The 24,222-nt window shown below is 44.6% G+C and overlaps 1 protein-coding gene and 2 non-coding genes across 10 annotated transcripts in view; all 3 read right to left on the bottom strand.

The window, feature by feature from the left end:
• Positions 1-4,127: 4,127 nt before the first annotated feature.
• eif4g1a (eukaryotic translation initiation factor 4 gamma, 1a) overlaps positions 4,128-24,222 on the bottom strand; it is a 31,101-nt gene continuing 11,006 nt past the window's right edge. For 7 of the 8 annotated variants that reach the window (XM_036138176.1, XM_021324724.2, XM_036138179.1 and 4 more), the window contains 23 exons: positions 23,557-23,632; positions 22,600-23,460; positions 21,045-21,124; positions 20,767-20,950; positions 19,863-19,996; positions 16,602-16,718; positions 16,115-16,498; positions 15,770-15,916; positions 15,422-15,658; positions 13,931-14,035; positions 13,584-13,832; positions 13,311-13,428; positions 13,117-13,219; positions 12,550-12,971; positions 12,339-12,451; positions 12,076-12,248; positions 11,857-11,982; positions 8,450-8,531; positions 8,248-8,346; positions 7,086-7,229; positions 6,477-6,558; positions 5,809-5,949; positions 4,128-5,564 (listed from right to left, as the gene is read on the bottom strand). In XM_036138176.1, coding sequence (XP_035994069.1) covers positions 5,383-5,564; positions 5,809-5,949; positions 6,477-6,558; positions 7,086-7,229; positions 8,248-8,346; positions 8,450-8,531; positions 11,857-11,982; positions 12,076-12,248; positions 12,339-12,451; positions 12,550-12,971; positions 13,117-13,219; positions 13,311-13,428; positions 13,584-13,832; positions 13,931-14,035; positions 15,422-15,658; positions 15,770-15,916; positions 16,115-16,498; positions 16,602-16,718; positions 19,863-19,996; positions 20,767-20,950; positions 21,045-21,124; positions 22,600-23,460; positions 23,557-23,632 — 4,359 coding nt within the window. In that variant the 3' untranslated portion in view covers positions 4,128-5,382. The remainder of the gene's footprint in view (positions 5,565-5,808; positions 5,950-6,476; positions 6,559-7,085; positions 7,230-8,247; positions 8,347-8,449; positions 8,532-11,856; positions 11,983-12,075; positions 12,249-12,338; positions 12,452-12,549; positions 12,972-13,116; positions 13,220-13,310; positions 13,429-13,583; positions 13,833-13,930; positions 14,036-15,421; positions 15,659-15,769; positions 15,917-16,114; positions 16,499-16,601; positions 16,719-19,862; positions 19,997-20,766; positions 20,951-21,044; positions 21,125-22,599; positions 23,461-23,556; positions 23,633-24,222) is intronic. The other variant, XM_036138178.1, reaches the window with a different exon arrangement.
• On the bottom strand, positions 15,307-15,383 carry LOC118563504. Its single transcript, XR_004931262.1, has one exon. It is a non-coding gene; the product is annotated as a small nucleolar RNA SNORD66 (small nucleolar RNA).
• On the bottom strand, positions 15,995-16,073 carry LOC118563503. The gene has a single exon (XR_004931261.1). It is a non-coding gene; the product is annotated as a small nucleolar RNA SNORD66 (small nucleolar RNA).

Here is a 24,222-nt window from a genome sequence, read left to right as displayed (position 1 = left end):
GCGTCATCAGCGCAAGGCGGTGTCGTTTCTGCACACCCCCAACCCGCCCCTCTCCTCTCTCCTCTCCACGTCGTCTCTGCGCCGCCAAGAAGACCCAGCAAACCTGCGGATTCAGTCCAAGAATCACAGCTACAGACTGGCGGTGGTTCGTTTCCCCCCCAGAGGGCTTCAGACATCTGCAGTCGCTCGGTAAACAATAAAAAATAAATAATAAAAAAAAAAAAAGGAAAGACGTGCATGCAGGATGATCTTTGCGTGGAAAACTACCGACATCATGAAAGGTCAATAAGTTATTAAGACGTGCTGCTATTGAACGAGCATTTTGTGCAATGACTTCTAAAAAGAAATGCAAAATAAATAAGAAAAAAAGAAAGCAATGTAACAAAAGGCAGTTGATCATTTAATGTTTGCTGCTCATGGGAGCTTTTGGATGCGCTGGTGGGGGGAAAGAAATACGGTTTCTGAGCCCTAAAATCTGTTTGGATCTGTTTATCTAACGTTCAGGCTTAGAGGTGCAATCCTTGAAAGGTCATTTAAAACGTCAGTGTACAAGAAAATCTTGTTTTGCAGGCCAACTAATTGTGACAATATCATTTATGTATGCCAAACATGTAATAAGTCCTGGTATCCTAAAACAATGCTATTTAGATTACGGACTTTTTCATATTGCAGTCATTTTTCAAAACGTGATCTACCCTGGCTCCCTGTATCTCAGACGTTAAAATGATTCTATTAGTTTATAAAGCACTAAGTGGCTTAGCACCTAAATACATCACAGACTTGTCAGTCTGTCAATCTTTTGGATGGCTCAGGTCTCATGGTTTCAAGCCTACTCTGCATACCCAGAACCAGAACCAAAAATGGAGAAGCAGCATTTAGTTCTTATACGCGCCACTTACATGGAATAAACTAACATAACACTGTAAATGCTGAAACCAAGTTATTGTGAATCAAGGTTACAAACCCAGTACCCTTTGAATGAACTAGTTAAACTATTAACTGAAACATTTTTAGTTTAAGTTGGTAATCCAATGTTTTGTCACTGCAATGTGTTTTTCTGTTGTTTTTTCCCCCCTTTTATGCACGTACAACACTTTGAATTATCCCATTACAAAAATGCACAATACAAATAAACTTATCTATGCCTTACTGATAATTATTTCAACTATTGTTTTCAGTTAAATCTAATTTCTGTTTCATTTTATTACATGAAATAAACCAAACCCTACACATGTGTAAGAGTAACCAACTCTTAGGCCCGTTTAGCTTTCCCCTCTCCAAAGACTCTCCTGCCTATACTCCAGATGGCCAGCTAGATTTTATTAGACAGTTTTTAAAGCATTGGCATTCCAAAATAATTCAAGGTGCTGTTCTGCCATCCTTGTAGGATTACAAAATCCACTGATCACATTTCCAGTGGTGGGAAAGTGGAATAAAGGGCAGAGATGAAACAGAGGAAGGCACTTCTGGAGATGTTGGTGATGCTGCTTCACGTTTGTGAAGCAGCACCTGGAAACAGATTCCCTCAGGATCGACTGAGAGCTTGGTCCCGTTATTACCATGCAAGATATAGTTTAACTGAGGGGATATGGAGTGGGTTGTGGGGACTGTAGATTGGGAGATATAAAGGATTGCTTTGTGGTTGCTTAAAAAAACCATAATAGCAAAATCCTCTCTGAAAATGTGTGTAAAATAATCCATAGTTCAGGAAAAACACCGTTGAATAAAAAGCTCAGGAAGACAGAAATGCAGACGATGGCTGTCCAAATAAACTGTGGTAAAATTGCTTTAGAGAAAACCAAAAAGACTACCAAGACAACTGTTTGAATGGATTGAAGAAAAGCTAAAATGGCAAAGACTCGATATAGGATCAGGTCTGGTTATTGGAGAAGCTTCATATTTACCAGTAAGAACTGCAGGTGCCAAGCAATCCACAAGGGGCCCCTGGAGTCTGATTTTAGAAAAAAAGACATGGACTGAAGAGGTTGCAAAACACATTTACTGTGTCAAAGAGAAACCTTTAATGGCCTGATGAAACCAATAATTTCCCCCACTTTTGTAGTCTGGGGGCCACAGAAACAGAAAGTTTGTGACATGACCTCCAAACATTGTATTTAAGCCACAAAACCCTGAAACACTAGGTTCAGCTGTCATGCTATGGAAATTCTTCTCATACTATGGAGTTGTGGCTGTATGCGCCAGGGATCATGGATCAGTTCGAATACATACATGAAAGTGACATGTTGCCTTTGGATGAGGAGGAAATGTCCTCAAATCAGGTTTTTCCAGGAAGACAGCGACCCCAAACACACCAGTAAGAGAGCAGCACTTCGGTAGTCATATTTCTGGACCTTATTCCAGTGGAAAACCTCCAGGGTGACGTCAGACGGTCCGTCTGAGGCAAAACCAGGAAATGTGGAGGATGGTGGTTTGCACTCGTCATACTTGTTCAGTTAACAACAGCTGGTCGAGTCCATGCAAAACAGAAACAGCTCTTGTACACCTAAACATTAGTTCAGTGATTCACAAGAGCCCTTTGAAGGACTGTCCACCTGACCATGGTGTGGCCTGCATCTCGCCCACTGAATATGGGCACCAGGACCCCAGCGACCAGTGGAAATGGGTGCCAGGACCCCAGCGACCAGTGGAAGTGGGTGCCAGGACCCCAGCGACCAGTGTAAGTGGGTGCCAGGACCCCAGCGACCAATGGAAATGGGCGCCAGGACCCCAGCGACCAGTGGAAGTGGGTGCCAGGACCCCAGCGACCAGTGGAAATGGGTTCCAGGACCCCAGCGACCAGTGGAAATGGGTGCCAGGACCCCAGCGACCAGTGGAAATGGGTTCCAGGACCCCAGCGACCAGTGGAAATGGGTTCCAGGACCCCAGCGACCAGTGGAAATGGGTTCCAGGACCCCAGCGACCAGTGGAAATGGGTTCCAGGACCCCAGCGACCAGTGGAAATGGGTGCCAGGACCCCAGCGACCAGTGGAAATGGGCGCCAGGACCCCAGCGACCAGTGGAAATGGGTGCCAGGACCCCAGCGACCAGTGGAAATGGGTTCCAGGACCCCAGCGACCAGTGGAAATGGGCGCCAGGACCCCAGCGACCAGTGGAAGTGGGTACCAGGACCCCAGCGACCAGTGGAAGTGGGTGCCAGGACCCCAGCGACCAGTGGAAGTGGGTGCCAGGACCCCAGCGACCAGTGGAAATGGGCGCCAGGACCCCAGCGACCAGTGGAAGTGGGTACCAGGACCCCAGCGACCAGTGGAAGTGGGTGCCAGGACCCCAGCGACCAGTGGAAGTGGGTGCCAGGACCCCAGCGACCAGTGGAAATGGGCAACAGGACGCCACATCTCTGCAAGGATTAGCAGGTATAGGCAACGGATGGTTGGTTCGTAGGAAAAGCTGAAACTTCTGGGATTTCACAATTTATACGCTAAAATGTTAGACTTTGTAAAGAAAAACGCAGCCTAAAATAACTATTCTCCACCACATTCTGCCAATAAGAAACCAGACACACGTTCATATTTAGTTTTGGAGTAGAAAATATTGTTCCCCAATGCAATGGAAATAATTTAGACTAGCAGGAAGTAGAAGCCACATAAGTACAACATCATGCTTGCATAGAGAGCAGCATCATACACATGGGCTGTCGTTAATAAAATAAATAAAAAAACTCAAGATTTAAGGGGGTTGGGGTAAATGTAGCAAACATCTGTCAGGTGTGCTGCACCAAGAGCTTAAGCTTGAACAGAGCACAAGTAACATCCAATAATGTCTTCAATTGCATTCATGAGATTATGAGTTCTAAAATATGGATGGGAAATTAAAATATGACTCCCTTCATGAAGGTTTAGTTTAACAAAATGCAAGTTCCAAAATGCTATTGAGATAAATGGCGCCGTCGCCCATTCGGACTACAGGAGAAGCAGCCAGGTTAGCAGGTGCTGCTTCACTGCTCCAACACCCTAGACTAGGGTGCAGGCCTGACGCAAAATTCTCATCCCACTTCTCTAGAGCTTAATGTCGACTGATGAGGAACAAGATCCGGTCAGCTTCACACAGTCGGTACGAGACGGCACCCTCAGGCAGCAAGAACGTGGAAGCAGTCAACAGAACTCTGCACGGCAACTTAATAAGTCATTTATTGTAATGTTTCTGTCACCTCATCTTTCCAGTTTCCGATGCAAAAGAAGCAATCATTTTCTTAAATAAAGAAAGCAAAAAAAAAAAAAAAAGAAATATTTACAAAATTGAAATAAAACTAATAATCATTGAATTATCTAAAGCACCTCTCTGCATCTGGACAACTGTGGTTTCTGCTGGAAAATGAGACACTGCAATTACATCAGAAATTCATGGTTTCTGAAAAATAAAAACAGAAAAAAAAAAGTTCATCATCATTATATATTTACAGAAAGGTCCTGAAATGAGTTTCCACTTAAAGTAGAAAAGGCTTTCGGATCACTTCTGTGTTTTTAACTGCCTCCCCTCCCCCACTGTATATATTTAATTTTCATCAAGTCATTTTTTTTTTTCTCTGCGGATTTCAAGTTTCTAATGATGATTGGGTCATTAGGTGTCAGGTTAAAGAGGTAAAGATGAGTCAGTCGGTGTGTGGCTCACCACCTGGGATGGGAAAGGATGGCTTAGAGGAAGCATTAAGACCAACCCCCCCCCCCTGTAGTCAGAGTCATCATCAGCTCTCATGACAGGAAACAGGAAGAGAGGAAAATAGACAACCTTTGCATTTAAAACTCCATCTAAGTTCAAGTCCTTAACGTCAAACATTTCGTCCGCTGAATTTTTTTTAATTTTATTTTTTTTCTTGATTGAAGCGCACTTCAGTCATGCTGCACACTCCAGTAAAAAGGACAGAGAGGATCTGTGTATCAGATCATTCCAAGAGGCCCGCGGTCTAAGGGAAGCCACCACACCACACAGCCCCCCCCTCCCCCCCGCAGGCCGCCTCCTGCAGGTCAGAGGACATCAGGCGTAATCGTCTAGAACGATGGAGAAGCAGCCAGTTGGTTTGTGTTACTGTGATTTAAAAAAAAAAAAAGTTTGTAGTGATGTGTGGATTTCCGACACGTCATTAACAAGCAGTCCTGCTGAGTATGTTTCAAGTTTATTTCATGAGGACACTTGCTGTGTAAAGCAGGAGAGGAGGGAAAGGGAGAAATGATTGTTTTCTGAGTTCATCCCTCAAAGAAAACAAAAAAAAAAAAAAAAGAAAAATAAAGATTTATCCTCATTGAGGATTGATTCGAGTCTGCCACTCTGGGCTAAATATATTGTCTACTACTCTTTCGCAGTTGCCTGCAGATCCGCCTCGTTTTGATGAAAGCAGGATTATTTTCTTTTTTTTTTTAAACAGTTTCCTCAGTCCTTGTCGGACTCCTCTTCGGCATTGCGGAGGAAGGTGAAGAAGCCGGTGACGGACTTCAAGGCTACGCCTTTGCCGGTTTGCTCTGCCGGATCTTTGCTGGACTCCCACTTGAAGAAGACCTCCTCTTCAATCACGTCCTCGTCGTAAAGGGTGTTGAAGAACATTAGCAGCAGGCCTGCAGAAACAGAGCAGAGGTCAGCACCGACAACCAAGGAGCTCACTGCCTTGTAGCAACCCCCCCCAAAAAAAAAACAAAGAAAATAACACCACAAAAAAAAAATATTTACTTTGCTTTGGTACCAAGTAAGACTAATACTGAAGGTTACAGGGTAAAATAACCTAAAAGGCCACATTTGCTGTGGGCACTCTCCCTTAAAGACTCTTTATTGTAGACGCACGGAAGTGAAATCCAAACTTACTTGCAGGCTGTTCCATGTGCACCATGAGGGCCTGGAGGGCATAGAGGGCTTGCAGCCCCTTCTCCTCGTCGCAGAGATATCTCTGCAGCAGAGGGGCTCTCTGTTTGATCTGCTTCTCGTCCACCTTGTACGGGTTGTCACCTGTCATGGTGAGAAAAGACGTCTCTTATCACAATCACCACCATTACGGCGCGTCTGCACCAAGAAGGCCGACAGTAGGGGCCGCTCAAAAGGCCACTTTATTGGGTACAAATCAGCCAATCACAGGGCAGCAACTCCGTGCATTTAGACCTCTAGACGACATGAAGAAGATTTGCTGAAGTTCAGAATCAGAATGGAGATGAAATGGATCTAAAGGCCTTTGAACGCCTTGTGGTTGATGCCCCCAGATGAGCTGCTCAGAGTAGCAGCTCATCTGGGGGCTGGTTGTCCTCTAACGGTGTCGGTGATAGCGGCACGCTTTAAACCCGTCAGAACCACGCCGCGTTGTTTACGCCACAGCCCGTCTTAGGAGTGCTGCCGGCCCGGTACAAAACGCTCATCGCCTCAAACTGCTTTCTTCGACATGACGGCGTTCAAGGCGCGTTTCATAAAGTGGCTGGTGAGTGTGCGTGCTGTATTTGAAGGCGGGGCCAAATGGGCCGGCAGGCTGTATCAGATCCACTTACATATGATGGCAGACTGGCACACCGACGTCATCAACGCTCGTACGAAGTGGCTGGAAGCCCACTGCTGCTCATCCAGATTGGCCTAAACAAGGACAGCATTATTGGGACATATAACCACAGCTATTGCAGCAATAAAGCCGTGAAGGTTATCAATGCATAGCTTTTACAAAAGAAGAGAAGATTAGAGACGTCTAAACGACCAGCTGGACGTTCAACTACTTTCCTCCAGTCATGGCGGTACGGTTAGCTAACACAGCTGATGACACCTTACTCTACATTTATGTATTATAATGGTGTCATTTTAACAAGGGAAGTCACTATTGTGGACATAGCTGGAACCAAGAAATAAGAATGTCCTACTTTAAATACAACTAACAGTGTTTAATTATAACTTCCTACCAGATTCTAAACATTAAATGATCAGATGACGCAGCAAACTTTAAGTGCCTGGGATATAAACCATGCTTTATTTATAATTAAAAAAAATAAAATAAATCAAATTACTTGCAATTTGACTAACAACTAGTAATGAGTAAAACCCCAAAAAGACATTAACGTTAAAACCAGGTTCCCACGATGCACCTGAATGAAACTTGTGGCACCACCCACCTCTATCCAGTCTCTGATGCGCTGGTTGTTGGCCTTCTCCTGAAGCAGCCGGTCCAGCTCTTTGCTGATTTCCTCTCCGCTCAGGACCTTCTTCTCACCAGCTTCCTTCGGCTCTTTGTCTTCCTCAGTGGTAAATTCCACTTTCTGAAACGAGTACAGCACATAAAAGAGTCTGAAAACAATGTTCAGAAACTTGATCTTTTTCTTAGTTTGTTTACGTCACCTTAGAGCTGGACAATGTAGTAAAAATAGCATATTGATAAAATAGAAATATTGATCGATATAGATAATTAACAAATTCAAAGCATATATTTTAAGTGCAGCCTTGGCCATTTTATACTCCACCCTTTATTCAGCCAAGTATTTTACCAAACCTTCAAATTTTTAAAACATTAAAAAGAAAAAGGCTCTCTGAACTCTGAAGGGGGCGGAGCTTGGAGACTGCGCGTTCCTGGGTCTGCGTTTGTGATTGGTTGGGGGGATGTAATGATTGTAGTATTAATCTACATGGCTGGAATGCAAAAGGAAGGAAAACTGCTTTAATGAACATTTTATTGACCCTTTTTTCTATCATGGATATACCTCTATCGATCGATATATATTGTTATTGGATTATCATCCAGCCCTATGTCACATTCATGTGAAAAAGAGCGCTGGAACTAGATCAACAGCCAGCTGGGGTTAGCCGAACCGACAGAAGATATCGGCACTGGCGGGGATGCAGCACACAGCTGGTTCAGAAACCACTTGATTTTCTTTCGGACAAAACTCACTTGTTTTCTTGTATCCTGCCACATTCCAATTCAATTTCATTTATATAGCGCCAATTCATGATACATGTCATCTCAAGGCACTTTACAAAGTCAATGAAGTTCTCGTCATCTAATAAAAAGCTGTAGGCACCCTTATCAATAGGATGCCTGCTATCTGAGACTGTAAAGACTTATCTTAAATGCCTGCTGTATTATCAGACAAAACATTTAAGTAGTGCGCAAATTACACAATTAATCATGAGCCCTCAAATTCAGATGACTGTTAGCTCTGCGGTAAAACCAACTGTTTCACCATAGCTAGTATGGTTCACACTATAGTGAACCATACTAGCTTTCATTCTTTAAAAATAAAGAATGAAATAAAAAAAGATCGAACATCTGCCAAGTACCTCATTGGTGACAAATTTGTTGATATCTTCATCCTTGGACAAGAACTCTTTCCAATTCAGGGCAGCATCTCTCCACAACGACCCGACCTTCTCATGAGTCTGATGGGGGAATAAAAATGTAAAAGCTTTCAGTTGAGCTTTGAAACACTTTGAATCTACAAAAGACGGAGGCTGATGATTGGACCGAGTCTCACAGACGTACCATTCCTTTGCAGAGCTGCGTGAGAATCTGCGCCAGCAGTGTGCCGGCCTTCCCCAGAGGCACCAGAGGCTTCGAGATCTCCCTGAAGACGCAATTAAAACGGCATCAATGTTTGCGTTTTCACAAGCTTGTAGACTGCAACAATAGTTAGCAGCTTTGTACGTCCGTTAATACTGCGACTGAAGGGAAAAAGATGAGTGAAATGCATCATATTTTGATTTAAGATGCATGTCGAGTCATCCGGCTGAAAACGTGAGCTACATTTACATCTGATTGACCCTTTTATTCCAGGTGAAGAATATTTTTAAAATGCAGTTATTGTTAGACATCTGTAAATCTATAATTTATGTCAAAATATGCAAAGTAACGAATAATTCCAGATAGACACCCGTAAGAATTTTGTTTTTTTAGTGTTTTTATTTTCTTTTTTAAAAAAAGGGACCCATGATGACAAAGCATATTCTTAACAAAAATAAGAAACCTTAGAGTTAGAAGGATTTTTTATGGCTTCTGTAAAATCTAAGATTCATAACGGTACGCATCCAAAGGCTGGTTGCCAGCTACCAGCTGTTCTAGTTAGTAGCCAAGTTTACATGGACAAAAGTAATCAGAATAAAATGCGTAACGTAAACGAGCCAATCGGAAAATTATGATCAAATTAACATCAATCTGAATGAAATTATAATCAGAGTGAGAGGGACGGTTTATGCCGATTGATAATACTATCAACATGCAAATAAACGCTTGTCAAGTTATTCCGAATGTGGCAAACTGACCCGAGTACGCATGTGTAAAAGTGACATATTTCTGCATTAGCAAAACTGTTGGGGCTCCCGATACAACCTTTCTGTTCGAATAAATAAAAGAACTCAAAATTGTTGTTTACTCAGTAATGTTTCAACCGCAATTAGAACATTGTACAAATCCAGCCTGGGCGCTCGGAAGACTGCTTTGTTTACTATTTTTTGTTGTTTAGCAAAGAAGGAAGCACATCTTCTTCTGTGTTTTTTAGGGGAATTTAATGACTGCACATGTCAGAGTGGTTCTATTCTGAATAAAGCCAGGTGCATATACATGCACATTATGATCGGATTACTTGATTGTGTGCCCATATAAAAAGGTACAATCCGATTATTTAATCCGAATACATTTTAATCCGATCATGAAATTTTGGCCATGTAAACATAGCTAATGATGCATCCTCTTTTGATCGACCGGTGGTTGGTGGGTCACATACGGGAAAACCTCTTTCCCTCTTTTGAGTAATTACATAGACAGGAAACTGCTACTTTTACAGCCTTCTTTGATCAGTCTTGAGTTTAGGAAAAAAAAGAAAAAACAGATACAGGTTGAGGGCGTAGGCTTTGATGCATAAATGGGGATAATTTGCATTAAACATTTAAATTATCATTAGGTGGTATAGATACATGTCTCTGCCTGTATTTATCAAATCCCAGAATATTAAAGGTGGTTTTAGACGAGAAATATATAATTCTTCCCTAAAAAAAAAGTCACCCAAGACTGAGATTACTGCACAGAAACAATATTTTTTAAAACGCTGCCAACACCGATGGCACTGCACATCCGCAACACAGTAAAGTGAAAAAGAGGCAGAATTTTCTAAATAAGGAGCAATGAGGTGTTAACTGGGGAAAAAAAAAAAAAAAAAAAATAATAATAATAATAATAATAATAATAATAATAATAATAATATAAATATATATATATATATATATATATATATATATATATATATATATATATATATATATATATATATATATATATATATATATATATATATATATATATATATATATATATATATATATATATATTAGTGTTAAAATCCAACATTAGAACTAAACTTGTTATAGTGAGAAAGAAAGAGGGAAAAAAGCTTGTGGAGGAGCTCAGTTTCTGCTTTCTGCTGCCTCTGGAGACATCTGATAGATCTTCTGTCTCTAATGGCAGGACGAGTGTGAGCTGCAGCTTTCCGCAAAGTTCAACAAACGAATTTTGACCCGAGCGCAACGAAAGCTCCATAGAGCCGTGGGCACCTGCACCCAGAGAGGTGGAAGCTGCGCTTCACTTGGGCTCAGCTCAGCGCAGCAGAAGGTCACTGCTGCACAGAACAAGCTAAACACACGAAGGCATTGTGGAGCGCAGCAGAGCCGGCGCCGCCTTCGGTGTGTAAGCCTTGTTGTTTCGTCGCCGCTTTTGAGAGTAAACTTTACAGATGATTGTTGCTACAGAGGCCCGGTGATATATTAAAGAATTATTTTTGTTCTTTGACAATGTATTTTGGGGAAAACTGGTTAGTTTTAAACTAAGAACAACATGTGTTATTTTGCTATAACTTGTTTTAACTTGTGGTGGGAACCTATGACAATGTGTTATGGGAAAGAGTGATTCTGTATTCCTTATTTCGCTTATATTTGCTGTATTCTGAGTTTGCAATATTATTTTGCTTCACACACTGCTGAGATGCTAGGAACGTTTTTTGTTTGGGAAACATGTTTTGGAAACGGGACGAACAGCTCAGAAGTGGCCACTCTCGCTCCCATCTGATACTTTGTTTATTAGTATAAAAAGGAGGGATCTGCCCTCAGTCGTTGAAGTCTGCCGTGGGTTGTGTGGACGCCCGGCCGCGTGGATTGTGCTCTAACCGGACTGACCGACATCCCAATCCTATACCATGGTAAGAGATGGACCATCACGCCTGTTTGAAAGCTTGTCGGCTTTGATGCTTGCTACTTTACGTGTGTGAAGAGCTTGCGGTTTGTGTTGCTGTATTCTGTGGGGAATAATAAATATGGGCGCCATTAACCTAATAGAAACAGTATTTGTGTTCTTATTTGTGTCTTGCCGATCTCTTCCGAACCTGAATAAAAATTTCATAAAACACCCGGCATTTAAAACGTAAAGGCAGAAAACGTATATATGGTAGAACAAAGCAGGTGGGAGAGAAACAAAAGACTGCTGAGTAAGCATCTTTTGGTTCAGACTTAAAAGAATCTGAATGAAGAACGTTTCAGAATCACGTTCGCATTGAGAAGCATACAGGGTAAAGAGTCGCAGAGAGAGAGGAGCAACACTTCTGGACATGAAACAAACTGACAGACACTGAAATGTTTCAATTTCTCCTCTCATAGTTAAGTATAAAGCTGCTGGTATATTAGCCATAAGACAAGCTGAATCTGCATCGGTATGGTTGGATAAATGCGAATCTAATCTCACTACGGCGGCAGTCAGAAATGTTCCTAAACAGACCGTGATAAGCCCAGATAAGGAAACGGCAAACATTCTCTATGAGGAAGAGAAACGCTTGTACTTGTTAGTTTGACACGAGGACACAACAGAGCGTCAAAACTTCCTTCTTACATGAGTCTTCCTCCAGCACTCACCTAAAGAGCTGTCCCATAGGGATGCCCCCGTCATGGAGCATGGGAGTAATGAGCTCTGCCAGGTAGAGCCAGATGTGAGGTATATCTATAGCCATGTCCTCGGCCACTTCCAGGATTTCTAGCAGCCTGAAAAACACAAAGGACTCTTTACCTTCCCCCTCTCTGGTTCTACTTCCACGTTTCTGCTGCGGGCCCAGGACCCCAGTGACCTCTGCTCACCCTTTATAGTACTGCTGGGTGGCCAACGTCCCCGCCTCTACCAGGTGGTGCAGCAGCAAACCCAGGCGCTCCCTGGCAATGGTGCTGCGTTCGAGCGTCGATTCCAGGCCGCTGCGCACAAAGATGTAGAGTAGCGAGGCACTGTTGAGCTCTGCGACGCACTGCAGCGCCTCCTGCGGGCCGAGAAGAAAAAAAAACGATCAGTTGGAAGCGCTAACATCTGCTGACATCACAGAGCACGCCGTCTGGAAACACGCTCGTACCTTCATGTCGTTTATGTGGAGGTATTCTTCAATGATGGCGTTGGACTTCTTCTCCACCTCCTCTTCAGTCATGGCCGGCTTGGGAAGAGAAGCAGGGGCACTTTCACGCTTCACTGTGGAGAAACAAAAACGGGTGGAAATAAGTTAATCCCCACATTTTTTACTGTCGACACCCGTTCTGAAGCTTGTCCCAGTTCCTCAAGCCTGATACCTGGGAGGTCTTTGCTTGGCCCAGTGTCCCGAGCTCCTTGGCTCCTGCTTCCTCGGTCCCGGCTCCCTTGGTCCCTGCTTCCTCGGTCCCTGCTTCCTCGGTCCCGGCCGCCTTGATCTCTGCCTCCTCGGTCCCGGCTGCCTCTGTCTCTGCTGCCCCGGTCGTGACCTCCTCGGTCCCGGCTGCCCCTGTCTCTGCTGCCTCGGTCCCGGTTGTCGGTCATGCTGGCGACGCGGCGCACGGGCTCCGTCGAGGCCCGGTTGTCTCCGCCCCTCCCGCCGCGCTCCTGCGATTCTCTGCTGAAGCTTCGCTTGGAAAACTGGTTCCCGTCTTGTCTCTCGCTGCGAGCGAATCGGTCGTACCGGTCCCTGTCGTGGTCACTCCGGTCTCGGTCACCGCCGCGTTCCCGACTGGCGCTCGACCTACAAGTTGGGGATATGTGGGGTTTAAACCAACACTTCCGACAGGTCAAAGTAACTCCCTAAAACTACAGCTGAAACGATGTGAGTGGACACTGGCTCCAAGCGGAAAACATCAGTGAGGCGAAGGGGGAGTTTCAGGGAGTACCTCTGAGGAACTCGCCGATCAGAGTCTGTTGATGATGACATGGAACCGGACTGCTGCAGGGCTGAGAATCGGTTGAGAGTGCTGGTCGCTGGACGTCCAGAGTCTGCAGAAAAGGAGAATAGAACATTTAAAATAGGATCAGAGTCTGTAAAACCACCTTAGGTACATGGTCTTTGTAGAGACAAAAGGTTTACCCTGATCTCCGCTTGCTGGTTTAGCTCCACTTCCTCCGCTGCTGCCTTTCCCCCAGCTGCCCCACATGCCTTTCCCGTCCGGAGCCAGCCGCTGGTTGTTGAAGTCCAGGGCGCCGGGCTGCAGGCAGACCACCAGGTCGCATTTAGAAAACAAGCTTCAAAACACTTTTTTTTTTTTTTTTTAACAGAAGTAGAATCTAAATCTACTCAGAACTGCACCATTTCAGCTTATAACAGCTGCCAGAGTAAAGTCCGCTGCTCTGGAGGTTTTACCTTTGTGATCTTGCTGAGGCGGGTGATGTCGATGGGCCGATTCTTGGAGATGGGCACCGTGTTCCAGCCCTCATCCTGAGGCTGGGAGGGCCGGCCCCTCGCAGGCGTGTGCGGCCCGCGGCTGTCCTTCTTAGACAGGAGCTGCTGCTGGACTTTGATCTGCTCCCTGTGCTCCTCCATCTCTGCCTCTTTGTGGATCTGGTCGATTGTTTTAGGACCCTGGTCTCCTCTGCGTGGAACCCAGTTATTCTAAGATTCAGAGAAGGAAGCAAAAAAAAAAAAAAAAAAGATAATCACCACCAGCATCACTTATGAGCTGCTTTGCTGCTTTGTGGATCACCATTTACCCTTCTGAGGTCCAGAACGTCCTGCAGCATGAAGCGGATTCTGGATGAGGTCTTCCTCTCCTTGATGATCTTGTCCATCTGGGCGAAATACTGATCCATGCGAGGCTGATGAAGGAAAAAGAATATCCTGGCTTTTACTTGTCAAGAACGTGAGACCTGAGTACAACTGAGATAACTTTTACTTATGGTGCCTCCAAGTATTCATACCCCCTGAGCTTTTCCTCGTGTTATTTTACAACCTCAGACTTTAATGTACTTCATCAGTTTCATGTGATGGAGCAACACAAAGCAGTGCAGTAATTGACAAGCAGAAGGCTATTTGGTAATAAAAATCTCAGATGCACGGCTTACATTTGTATCGGCCTCATCCGAGTCGATACCTGGTAGAACCACCTTTCCCTGCCTGTCCAGCTGCTAGTATTAGTGATATTACCATCTAATGTAGAACAGATTACTGGATCAATGTGTGCTTCTGTGCTTTTTTGTCTCTCTTGTTGTGTCTCTGGTCTGTCTTCTGTAACCCCAGTCGGTCGAGGCAGATGACCGTTCATACTGAGCCCGGTTCTGCCGGAGGTTTTTCTTTCCCGTTAATGGGGAGTTTTTCTTTCCACTGTCGCTTCATGCTTGCTCAGTATGAGGGATTGCTGCAAAGCCATGTACAATGCAGACGACTCTCCCTGTGGCTCTACGGTTCCCCAGGAGTGAATGCTGCTTGTCAAGACTTTGGTCAAAAATGTCCTATATAAGGAAACCAGTTGATTGCTTCAATCTGTATAATATGATTGATTTTGACTTTGTAAAGTGCCTTGAGATGACATGTTTCATGAATTGGCGCTATATAAATTAAATTAAATTGAATGGTATCTGGGGGAAATGGGTCAGCATCACATCTAAAGGTTCGAACTTAAACAGCTAAAGCCCATTCAGATCGGCTTGAAAGCTTCTGAACAACAGTTTCAAGCCTTAGCCCAGCTCATCGCTCAGATTGCGGTCTGGACGCAGCTCCACCTGATCAACTATGACCAGATTCTCTGACCCCGCTGAAGAAAAGCTTCCCCACAGCTTGACGCTGCCACCAAGCTGCTTCTCAATAAATAAGGACTCCATCAGGGAAGGGTGTTTTCTAATACTGTAGATCACAAAGTTTGGTTTTGGTCTCACCTAACCAGAACCAGACTTCTGAATGCAATTGGCGGCACTGCCGGTCTTTAGTGGAATAAGAATAAAGGAGGATGAAAACAAATCGTATATCAAATATTTGAATTTGCATCCTAAAAATGGTGCATCATTTCCTTTGTTACCATTCTGCAAAGCTTTGTGTTAGTCTACGTCACAAAGATCAAGGGGTAAGGACACTCTTGATAGGCACCGTATGCCATCTCAGTTCCTCTACCCATCATAAAGAGTCAGTGGACCAGACACGTGGCACAAAGAACAAAGGTCATCACAGAAAAGCACCCCACCTCACCCGCCTCCTCCTGCCCCACTGACCTTGGCCTTCTCGAAGTCCAGATCTTTTCCGATGGTGGAGAGCAGTCTGCAGAGACACTCCAGAGATTCCTCGTCGTGGTTCTTCAGCAGTTTGACCACGCAGTCGTGCATGATGGCCTCCGTCAGCATTTTCAGCTTGAAGAGCTCGCCGATGAACTTGATGTTGCCCAGCGAGCGCCTGCGAGCTTTGTCCCTGGAGTCTTCCAGCGCCACCCTCAGACTCTCGCGCTCCTCGTCCTGCAAAGAAAAGGAGAAGTTCTCAATCTCGCTCTTGCACCCAGCTGATCGATTTGGTCTAAAAAAAAAAAAAATCTACTAAACAAGGTGGTGGAGGAAAAAGAAACATACGTTCTTGGAAGCTTCCATCTCCTTCTGCTTTCTCTCAAAGATCTCGTCGTCGTCCTGGTCCTTTTCAAACTCCTTCTGGCAGCGGTTGAGCAGAAGTTTGCGAAAGTTCACAAAGTTTCCAGGCTTGTCCGGGATGGGCACTTTCAGCTGGAACAACCAACACGAGTTTAGACTTGATTTATCGATAGTTTTGAGAGCAAATCTAAATGCAAAGATTTGGTTTTGCTCCATCAGATCCTCAAAAGCCATCATGAGCTTTCAGTGGCCCAGACACGTGGCACGAAAACTGAGGTCATCATGGGAGCCGTTCCCGTGTGTGTGTGTGCCGATCGGCGGCGGACTCACCCCTATGAGGCAGCGGCACATGTTGGCGTAGGCTACGGAGAAGTTGGGCTCGGAGATGGCCTTCTCGAAGATGAGATCGATGGTCCCCTTCAGCCTCTCTTCTGTGTCTATCTTCAGCTCCATCACCTGCTTCATCAGCTCCTGGAACTTCTGCGGGGTGAGCTTGTTGAGGATGCTGCGCAGGCGCTTGAACACCTCCCGGGTCTTTGCCTGCTCGTCGTCGCTCTCTTCGGGGGTGCTGTCCTCCTGCTTTATGGTGGAGGGCTTCCAGGCGTTGGCGGCCTTGTTGAGCTGCACGTTGTCGGTCAGAGACCTGCTGTTGATGATGATGATTTTCTTGGGCTCTTTTCGCAAGCTCTGCTGGGAGCGATGGGAGCCAGAGGGCTGCAGGCACAAAACGGGGCATTGTTCAGGAAATGTGTTGGATAAAAAAAAAAAAAAAACGCAACGTGATGGAAATGATGAGAGGAGGAGGACTTTAAATAACCTGAGGTCGTTGTCCCATTGATTTTCCCCCGAGACCCCCCAAAAACGGAGGCGTGAAATCTGAACCCGCGCTCATCAGTCGACTTGGATCGACAGGCCGCAGCGGAGTCTTGTTTACCTGGAGAAGAAAATAGACAAAAATATTGCTGCCAATCCCGCACAAACAAGCCACCGTTTTTAAATTACAAGGTGGGATGGCTAAATCCCAAAGCAGAGGGGTTCAGTTTGACATTTTATACGATTATTGGGCCTGAGTGCACTCTGTAGAGCAGCAGAAACACTAACACAACTTCATATGCCTCCAGTTACAGTATCAACAGTAGGGCTGTGCATAAAAATCGCTACAAAGATTAATATTGATGTTCAGGCTTTCAATATCTATATACCTCCCAACCCCTAGGGGGCGATATTACAGTGCCCCATTACTGCTCACAGTGAGGAAGAGCAAGTGGGACAAATATGCGGAATGGCCACTGAGCTATATAATACACTGGAGTGCTAATCACCGTCTGTTTGAACGAGTCGCTTTGAAGCCACCAGCCGCCATATTGGTACTCCCTATTTTCTCCCAGTAACTAAGGAATATGTGCGCTACAGCAGCAAATAACGAGGATTTTCTCATGTTCAGGGGGGGCTTAAGAATTTTAAAATGTCAAATGCCATATACTTTTATGTTATGTTCTAAAACTATCAAGTACTGAGAAAGTCATGTGCTGAAATACTTTGCATTTTATTCATTTAAATATATATGTTTAACATTTATAAATATATAAATAATATACAAAAACATATATTTACTAGGGCTGGGCAAGTTAACGCGTTAATTTCGCGTTAACTCATTAGACTATTAACGGCGATATTTTCTTTAACGCGCGTTAACGCATGTTGGTCACATGCTTTTATTTTGTGAAGGTCTGTTGCTGCGGTGTAGGGGTTTGAATCAGAACAGTAGGTGGCGATAATGCGCCAATAACCTCGCTGTCAGCCCAGCCTCAGATTCAAAGAGGAAGAAAGGTGCTGGCCGGAAAAAAACACAGCTGACATGCGGAAGGCGGTGTTTCCCGCAGGTACCGCGAGCGAGCTTAGGCGAGGCGAGGCAGTGAGTTGGCGAATGGAACAAGTTTTGTGCGGAGCGGAGCGGGGGGGGGGTCTGCATCGACGCCGTCGGTGAAGTCGCTTCTCGTTTCAAAGTATCCATGTATTTTTGCCTGTTTTCCCTGCCATTCACTATATGCGCGCGAGAAAGCAACAACAAAAAACCGCGTGTCAATGTCAAATAAACGCAAGCATATCGAGTTAGCAAGCATTTCAGTTTAAAGTTCTTCCAGCATGGAATATGACAGAAACAAGTTAGTTGGAACCACTGCCAAGTTAAACTTTGGTATTAAACATAAAATGGTAATGCTGCTCCCTGCTGTTACCTCAGAAATTGCCTGTTTTTGGTAGATTTTTTCCCCATAAAGAGAATTCCCTGTCAGTGGCAATAAGCTTTAATTTATTATTATTGCTATTTTTTGTTTTACATGTTTAAGTTGAGCTTTACACTAAATATGTGTTACTGATAAGTGCTACAAATGTTACAACACTTTTGTTCATATGGCAGCAGAACATTAAAATAAAAGTGCTCTTTACACTACTTTTGAATTCATTCTTGGAGTTTGTAAATACAATGCGATTAATCGCGATTAATCAGTGCGATTAATCGCGATTAAATATTTTAATCGTTGCCCAGCCCTAATATTTACATATGTGTATACATATATATACATACTTATATATACACATATATATTTAATATGAATAACATGTAAAATATTTCAGCACCTAATTTCCTAGTAGTTGATAGTGTTAGTACATCCACTGACTGTAGAATTAACTGTGAAACGTTTTCACTCAGCCAGAAAACTGCTTGTTGTTGCAACCAAATTCTATGGGATTCTGTGAGAGTAGGGAGTAGCAAGATGGCGGCCAGTGACTTCAGTTTTTCTGCAAAATCAGCACTCCAGTGTATTATATAGCTCAGTGGGAATGGCCAACAGGATTTTAGAAGCGCCTTCGTCCCTAACAATCAGACGTTTAGGCAAATTTTCGGTCTCTGTGATACGTTAAATGCATTAAACCAAACACACTTTATTTTCCTGTTAATAGTGTTCAATAAATTGAACATAAATATAATATTTGTCTTTTTTTATTGAATGACTTTGGCCATTAATTTGAAAGTAATAAATATCTATACTGGAGTCAAATCAAATCCACTCTGAGCTATATCGAGAATCATATTGTATCGTGAGCTATGTATTGAGAATCGTATGGAATCGGCTCATCCTAGATGATACCCAGCCCTAATCAACAGGGCAAACCTTCATAATAAAAGCTTCAAGTAGGCATATAGCTTTTTATTTTTTATATAACACGCCTGTTCTTATGTTTTCTTTAGGGTGACCTGTGTCAAGAAAGGCGTTTATAAAGAAAATGTAGTATCAGTATCATCATCATCATCATCATAAAGGGCTCTGAATCCAGGGCTGTGACAGAGTTTCTTGGTGAATCAGGGAGTAAAAGCTGCAGATTGCCTTACACCAGAAACAACGCAAAGCCAAACTGCAACATATGTTTAACAAAGCCTTTGTACCAAGAGGCAGAAGCTCCGCCGTGACCTACAGTGCAACCAAGGTGAACATCTGACTAAGCTCCCATTGAAGACCACAGGGTTTTAGACAGAGGGGCAGACGTCACAGTCTAGGACTTTATAGTCGAGCCTAACAACTTCCTACATTTCTCGTGACAAATTCATAAAGTTAAACTAAAATTCTTCTGAACAGCAGAGAAGTTTCCCCCTTTCTGGGCATCCGTCAGTCTGAGACCCTTAGAGTTGCACCTTTGTTTTCATATAATCAGACAATTCTTGTCAACACGATTGTTTTTCTGATCTTATACTTGACTCAAATTGTTTCTTGGGATAAATGTGCTTACAGTCGTACATATTATACTTTCCGGAGGAGAGGAGTTTATTACAGGCTATGATGATAATAAAACTAAAGCAAACAGAGCTCTGGTATCGGCAGATATCCAAATTAGGGGATCAGGATGGCCACAGCCGTCCTCTCACAAAAAACCACATGAAGGAGGCAAAAAGGTGCGCTGAGACTGCCTCATTTGTGAAATGAGATGACGGCAAATACGGAACATTTAATCATATCTGTCAAACAGAAACGTCTGGATTGCTCCGTTTCCTTCCCCCGGTGAAGCTGCTGCTACGTACCTCGTCCAGGACCACGTCGCTGATGAGCGGCAGACCCTCGGGTTTGTGCATGCTGGCGCTGCGGAACTGGAAGCCCAGAAGGAACTCCCGGTCGTACCGCTTCTTTGCTTCTGGGTTTATCGGCTCCCATTGGACTGAGCGACACACATTTGATACACATCAGCATACACAACGTTTTAACAATTTGAGAGAGAAAAGTTAAAAGAAAAACAGCTACGCCATTAAATCTCTATTAAACGTGAGAGTGGACCACGTCACTAGAGGTACCCAAGCTGCTAAACCCTCTACATCTTACACAGCGTTAACCCGCCAGCTCTTTCTTTGACGCTCTGCACATTTTCAGCCTCAAACCACTCCTGGACTCAAATGTCAGACTGTATAGCGCCGTCTCACGTGGATCTTAGGAACGCACACACGCCCGGTTAGCCATCATTAATTTCCAAATAGTCTCCAGGTTGTTTAAATGGCAAAAATCAAAAATCTATCAGTAACTAAAACATTAGTGAAAGCTGTTCAGAAAAGTGATAGTTTGTAAAAATGTGAATATCTACTACTGTCAAAACCAAGCAAAGCAAATGAAGTTTGCTTAGTTGACAACAATTTTAATAGAGCTGCTACAGAACAGCAGCGCTGATAAACTGATAAACAGATAATCTGCCATTTGCATTTTGAAAGTTAATCTACAGGTTAGCGTTTTTCTCTTTTGCAGAAAAACTTGAAATTGAATAGAAATCTGCGGCTGGGCTTTCATCGAGCGATTCATTACTTGTCTGCTCAAAATAAAGTGTAACTACCTGGTTTCCACCAATTTAAAGTCCAACTTCACCGCAGATCTTAAATTCTTTCTAAGGACAGTTTAAAGCTTTTCACGACGTTTCGTTAAATGCACAGAATCGCAGCCGACCTTCTTTGTACTGGTATTTCTGATCTGGATCAACGGGGGATTCGGGTTTGTCCGGTTCTGAGTTCTGCTTGTCCTCTTTTTCCTCCGGGGTCTCCTCCACTGCTTCGGCGGGAGGCTCAGCTGGAGCTGGAGGGCAGACCTGGACCGCTGATGGTTCAGGAACAGGCTTGGCTTCCGGCTCCGGCTAGAACGATAGGATGGGTTAAGTTATAAAGCCATAAAGGCCGACCCGCTCCTCTACGCAGAGTCAGCAACATCGCAGCTGAAGAGAGCCTCACCTCTTTGAAGGCATCCTGGAGGATGGCTTTTTTGTCCAGATCTTTCGTGTTCTTCTTCTTCTTTGGCACAGACGTAGCAGCTATAGACAGAGGTCAAGTTGTTCAGGTCAACAGGGGGAAGAAAACAGAAAGAAAGAAAAAAAAAAACACTTTAAAGCGGGTTTTTCCCCTCAATACTAAACGTAACAACCATTTTTCTTTCAATCGGTCCCCCATAGAGGCTTGAGTTCTGCGATAAAAGACTAGATGAGCTGATTTGATGCATTTGTGAAACGGCTGTCACAACGTCCCCTGTTCTGCTGTGTAATTAAGCACGGTGAAAAATACTAGGGTAATTATCTCTAAGTGGTATTTATTAGAAAATACGGGTTCAACAGAGTCTTTAGGAACATTTCCTGTCAGTAGTTTTGCCATTTTTTGTAAAATTCATGACTTCACTAAATAAAAATGTCTCCTTATGAACAAAAACTTCAGCAGATCTTAGCACATGGCTCAGAGATGTCCTGGTAGGTGTTCAACGTAAAATCCTCCGATCTTTACTTTATCTGGTTTTAATTCAAAGTCGTTCCTTTAAGGCATTGGTTTCTAGTCTCTAAGGCTACAGAAAAACATCAGAACCATGTGCTGAAAACAACGCTGGGTTCCCAGAGAATCTGACCTCCTGATCATGGGTTCACCCTAACGAGGTACATTTTTAAGACTGACCAGTTTTGATCTCGGGGTCCATGTTTCTGTTTATAGTGGCTGTAAAAGGGCGGGGGTCAATAAAGCAAATTAATCACCCTGAAACTACGATCTCTGTGTCAGCCCCGCTTTCTTTTCTTCCAGTGATCCACCGCCTGATCTTACGATCCCCCATGATCCCCCAGGGTGCCCGGATGTTCACAGAGCATAAACCCTTTTCTTAGGTGGACTTGCTAAAAACATTGTATTCTGTTAGAATCCAGCACTGAAAAGAAGAAAAGGACATTGTGTGCCTGTTTTTATCCCTAAAGGTTCAGCTGTTGAAAAGGAAATGCTCCTCTGGGCATTTCTCCTCCTCCACTGGGCTCTAAACTGTCCCTAGTTTGTCACACGGCGACATTTGTGGGCAGTAATTGGTTCTCAGCTCAGATTGCTCCTCAATCGAACGGGACAGAGATCTGTTCTGTGTTTGAATCCATAACGCTCATCACTGCTTAGTTTCACTAAGGTTTGTGTTTTTATCCATTTTTTACACCTTTTTCCTGTCATGAAGTTGTTGGTTTCCTCCGGACTACATGTAGCGTCATCTCCATTAGGCTGCACAGCAATAGGCGGTGAGGGGAATGAAATGAACGTGTCTAATTAAACACCTATAATCGCTGCTGTGTGTGCGATCCAAACAGGCAGGCACCACTGACAACGCTGTTCCTTCGCTAACAAGCGCTTCTTTCAACACGCAAACTTCCAGAACTCAGAGGGGAAGATGCCTCTAACAGGTCAGGCGTTCCCCTACTGGCTTTAGGACGACACCTTTCAGCACCTTCGGCTTTAACACCGATTAACATGAAATCCAGGTGAATCATCTGGTTACCTTGCATAGTAGTTTCCTCTGGACAGCTGGCAGAGGCAAGAGGAGCATCTTCTGTCTTCTTCTGCGGCGGCGGCTCTTCCTCCCGCGTCGTCTCCTCCTCCTCCTCCTCCTCTTTCTGTGCTGGTGGTGCTGTTTTAGCCACAGCTGCGGATTCCTGAGATTGAGGGGGGTCGGGTTTGTCCTGGGGTGTAGTGTCAGTCACTGGTGCGTCTGCAGGGAGTTCTTCGGCCTCCTGAGGAAGGCCGTTGGAGAGGGGAGTCTCTGCCGAGCTAAGCGGTTCAGAGCTGGGGTCCAGGCGGAGGGCCTGTGGAGCAGCAGGTGGAGGTACGGCGAGGGGCGGGGAGACGTCACCGGATGGCTCTGCAGCAGCATCCTCCTCCTCCTCCTTCGCGGCCTCCACAGGAGCTACTGCAGCTTCAACGGGGGGCTCCGGCGCGGCGCTCTGCGTCTCTTCCTCTTTTTCCGCTTCGACGACTTCTGGTTTCACCTCCTCCTGTTCGGCTTGCTTTTCGGACAGGGCAGCCGGCGGCTCCTCCGTTTTCACCGCCGTCTCTGGCGGCACCGGTGATGCAGAAGGTCTGACCGGCGCGTCGACCGTGTCGGCGACGACTTTACCGACCGCCTCAGCGGCGCCGCTGGTAGCTGCAGCCGCTGGCGGGAGGGGAGCCGGAGACATTCGCTCCTTTATCGACGGGGAAAGTCTCTCGGTAGCGGCGGCGGTCGCCACCGGCTGGGCGGCCGACTCCACAGGCGGGGTGAGCCGTCTGATCACTTCCTGTTTGGCCTCCGCTACGGGCTCCGTGTTTTCGGGGGCAGCGGGTGGAGGGCTTTCAGTGGAAGCAGCGGGCTCCGCGTGCTCCTCTGGTTGAGAGCGAGACGGGAACGAAGAGGAATAAATAAAAAGGCAGAGACATTTCACACCGGTCTACAAAATCAAACTCGGGAAGGTTTCCTCACCTTTTCGTGTCACCGTAGCAACAGGCTGTACAACTTCACCATTGGTCTGGGCGATGCTTACTTCTGCTCCAGATGCCTGAGATCAGAGAGAAACGTGTTTTTAAAGTACCAAGAAAAAAAAGATCAAAACATCAGTTTTATTGGATCCTGTGCTAAGTTTCAAACAATCTATTTTAATTCCAGGTTGTGAGGCAACAAAACATTAAAAAAAAACACAAAGGGGGTGAATACTTTAGTAAGGCACCGCATAATTCAGTCCATTTATACTAGTAATTTCTACTTCTTCACATCTTCCATTTTTACTTTACAACTGGAGTATTGTACTGCTCCAGTCATGCCAACTTACTTTTAATTTACTTTATTTTGCAGTGTCATCATCCAGAACAACTCATTTGCCAATAAGAAGCGTCGTCATGCGACAAAGTTTGCATCGGGGCCACAAACGTAACCGTCACATTACACCGCAGAGTGGAGGTGAACAGAGAAATTGCCCGGTGACCAGAATCGGCCACTTCTACGTTTATGGGGCCCTGATTGGTTACAGCGCTGTTTGGTGGGAAAGTTGTGACCGCGGGAAAAAGACTCAGCCACTTTTAAGTTTTAGTGAGGCGTGTTATCCAAGCCTGGGAATGTCAGAGCGGTCGCAGCATGAATTCTGGTCAAATT

The sequence above is a fragment of the Fundulus heteroclitus genome, chromosome 6 (assembly GCF_011125445.2).
Source record: "Fundulus heteroclitus isolate FHET01 chromosome 6, MU-UCD_Fhet_4.1, whole genome shotgun sequence".
Classification (NCBI taxonomy): domain Eukaryota; kingdom Metazoa; phylum Chordata; class Actinopteri; order Cyprinodontiformes; family Fundulidae; genus Fundulus; species Fundulus heteroclitus.
This window is presented reverse-complemented; position numbering and strand designations above follow the sequence as displayed.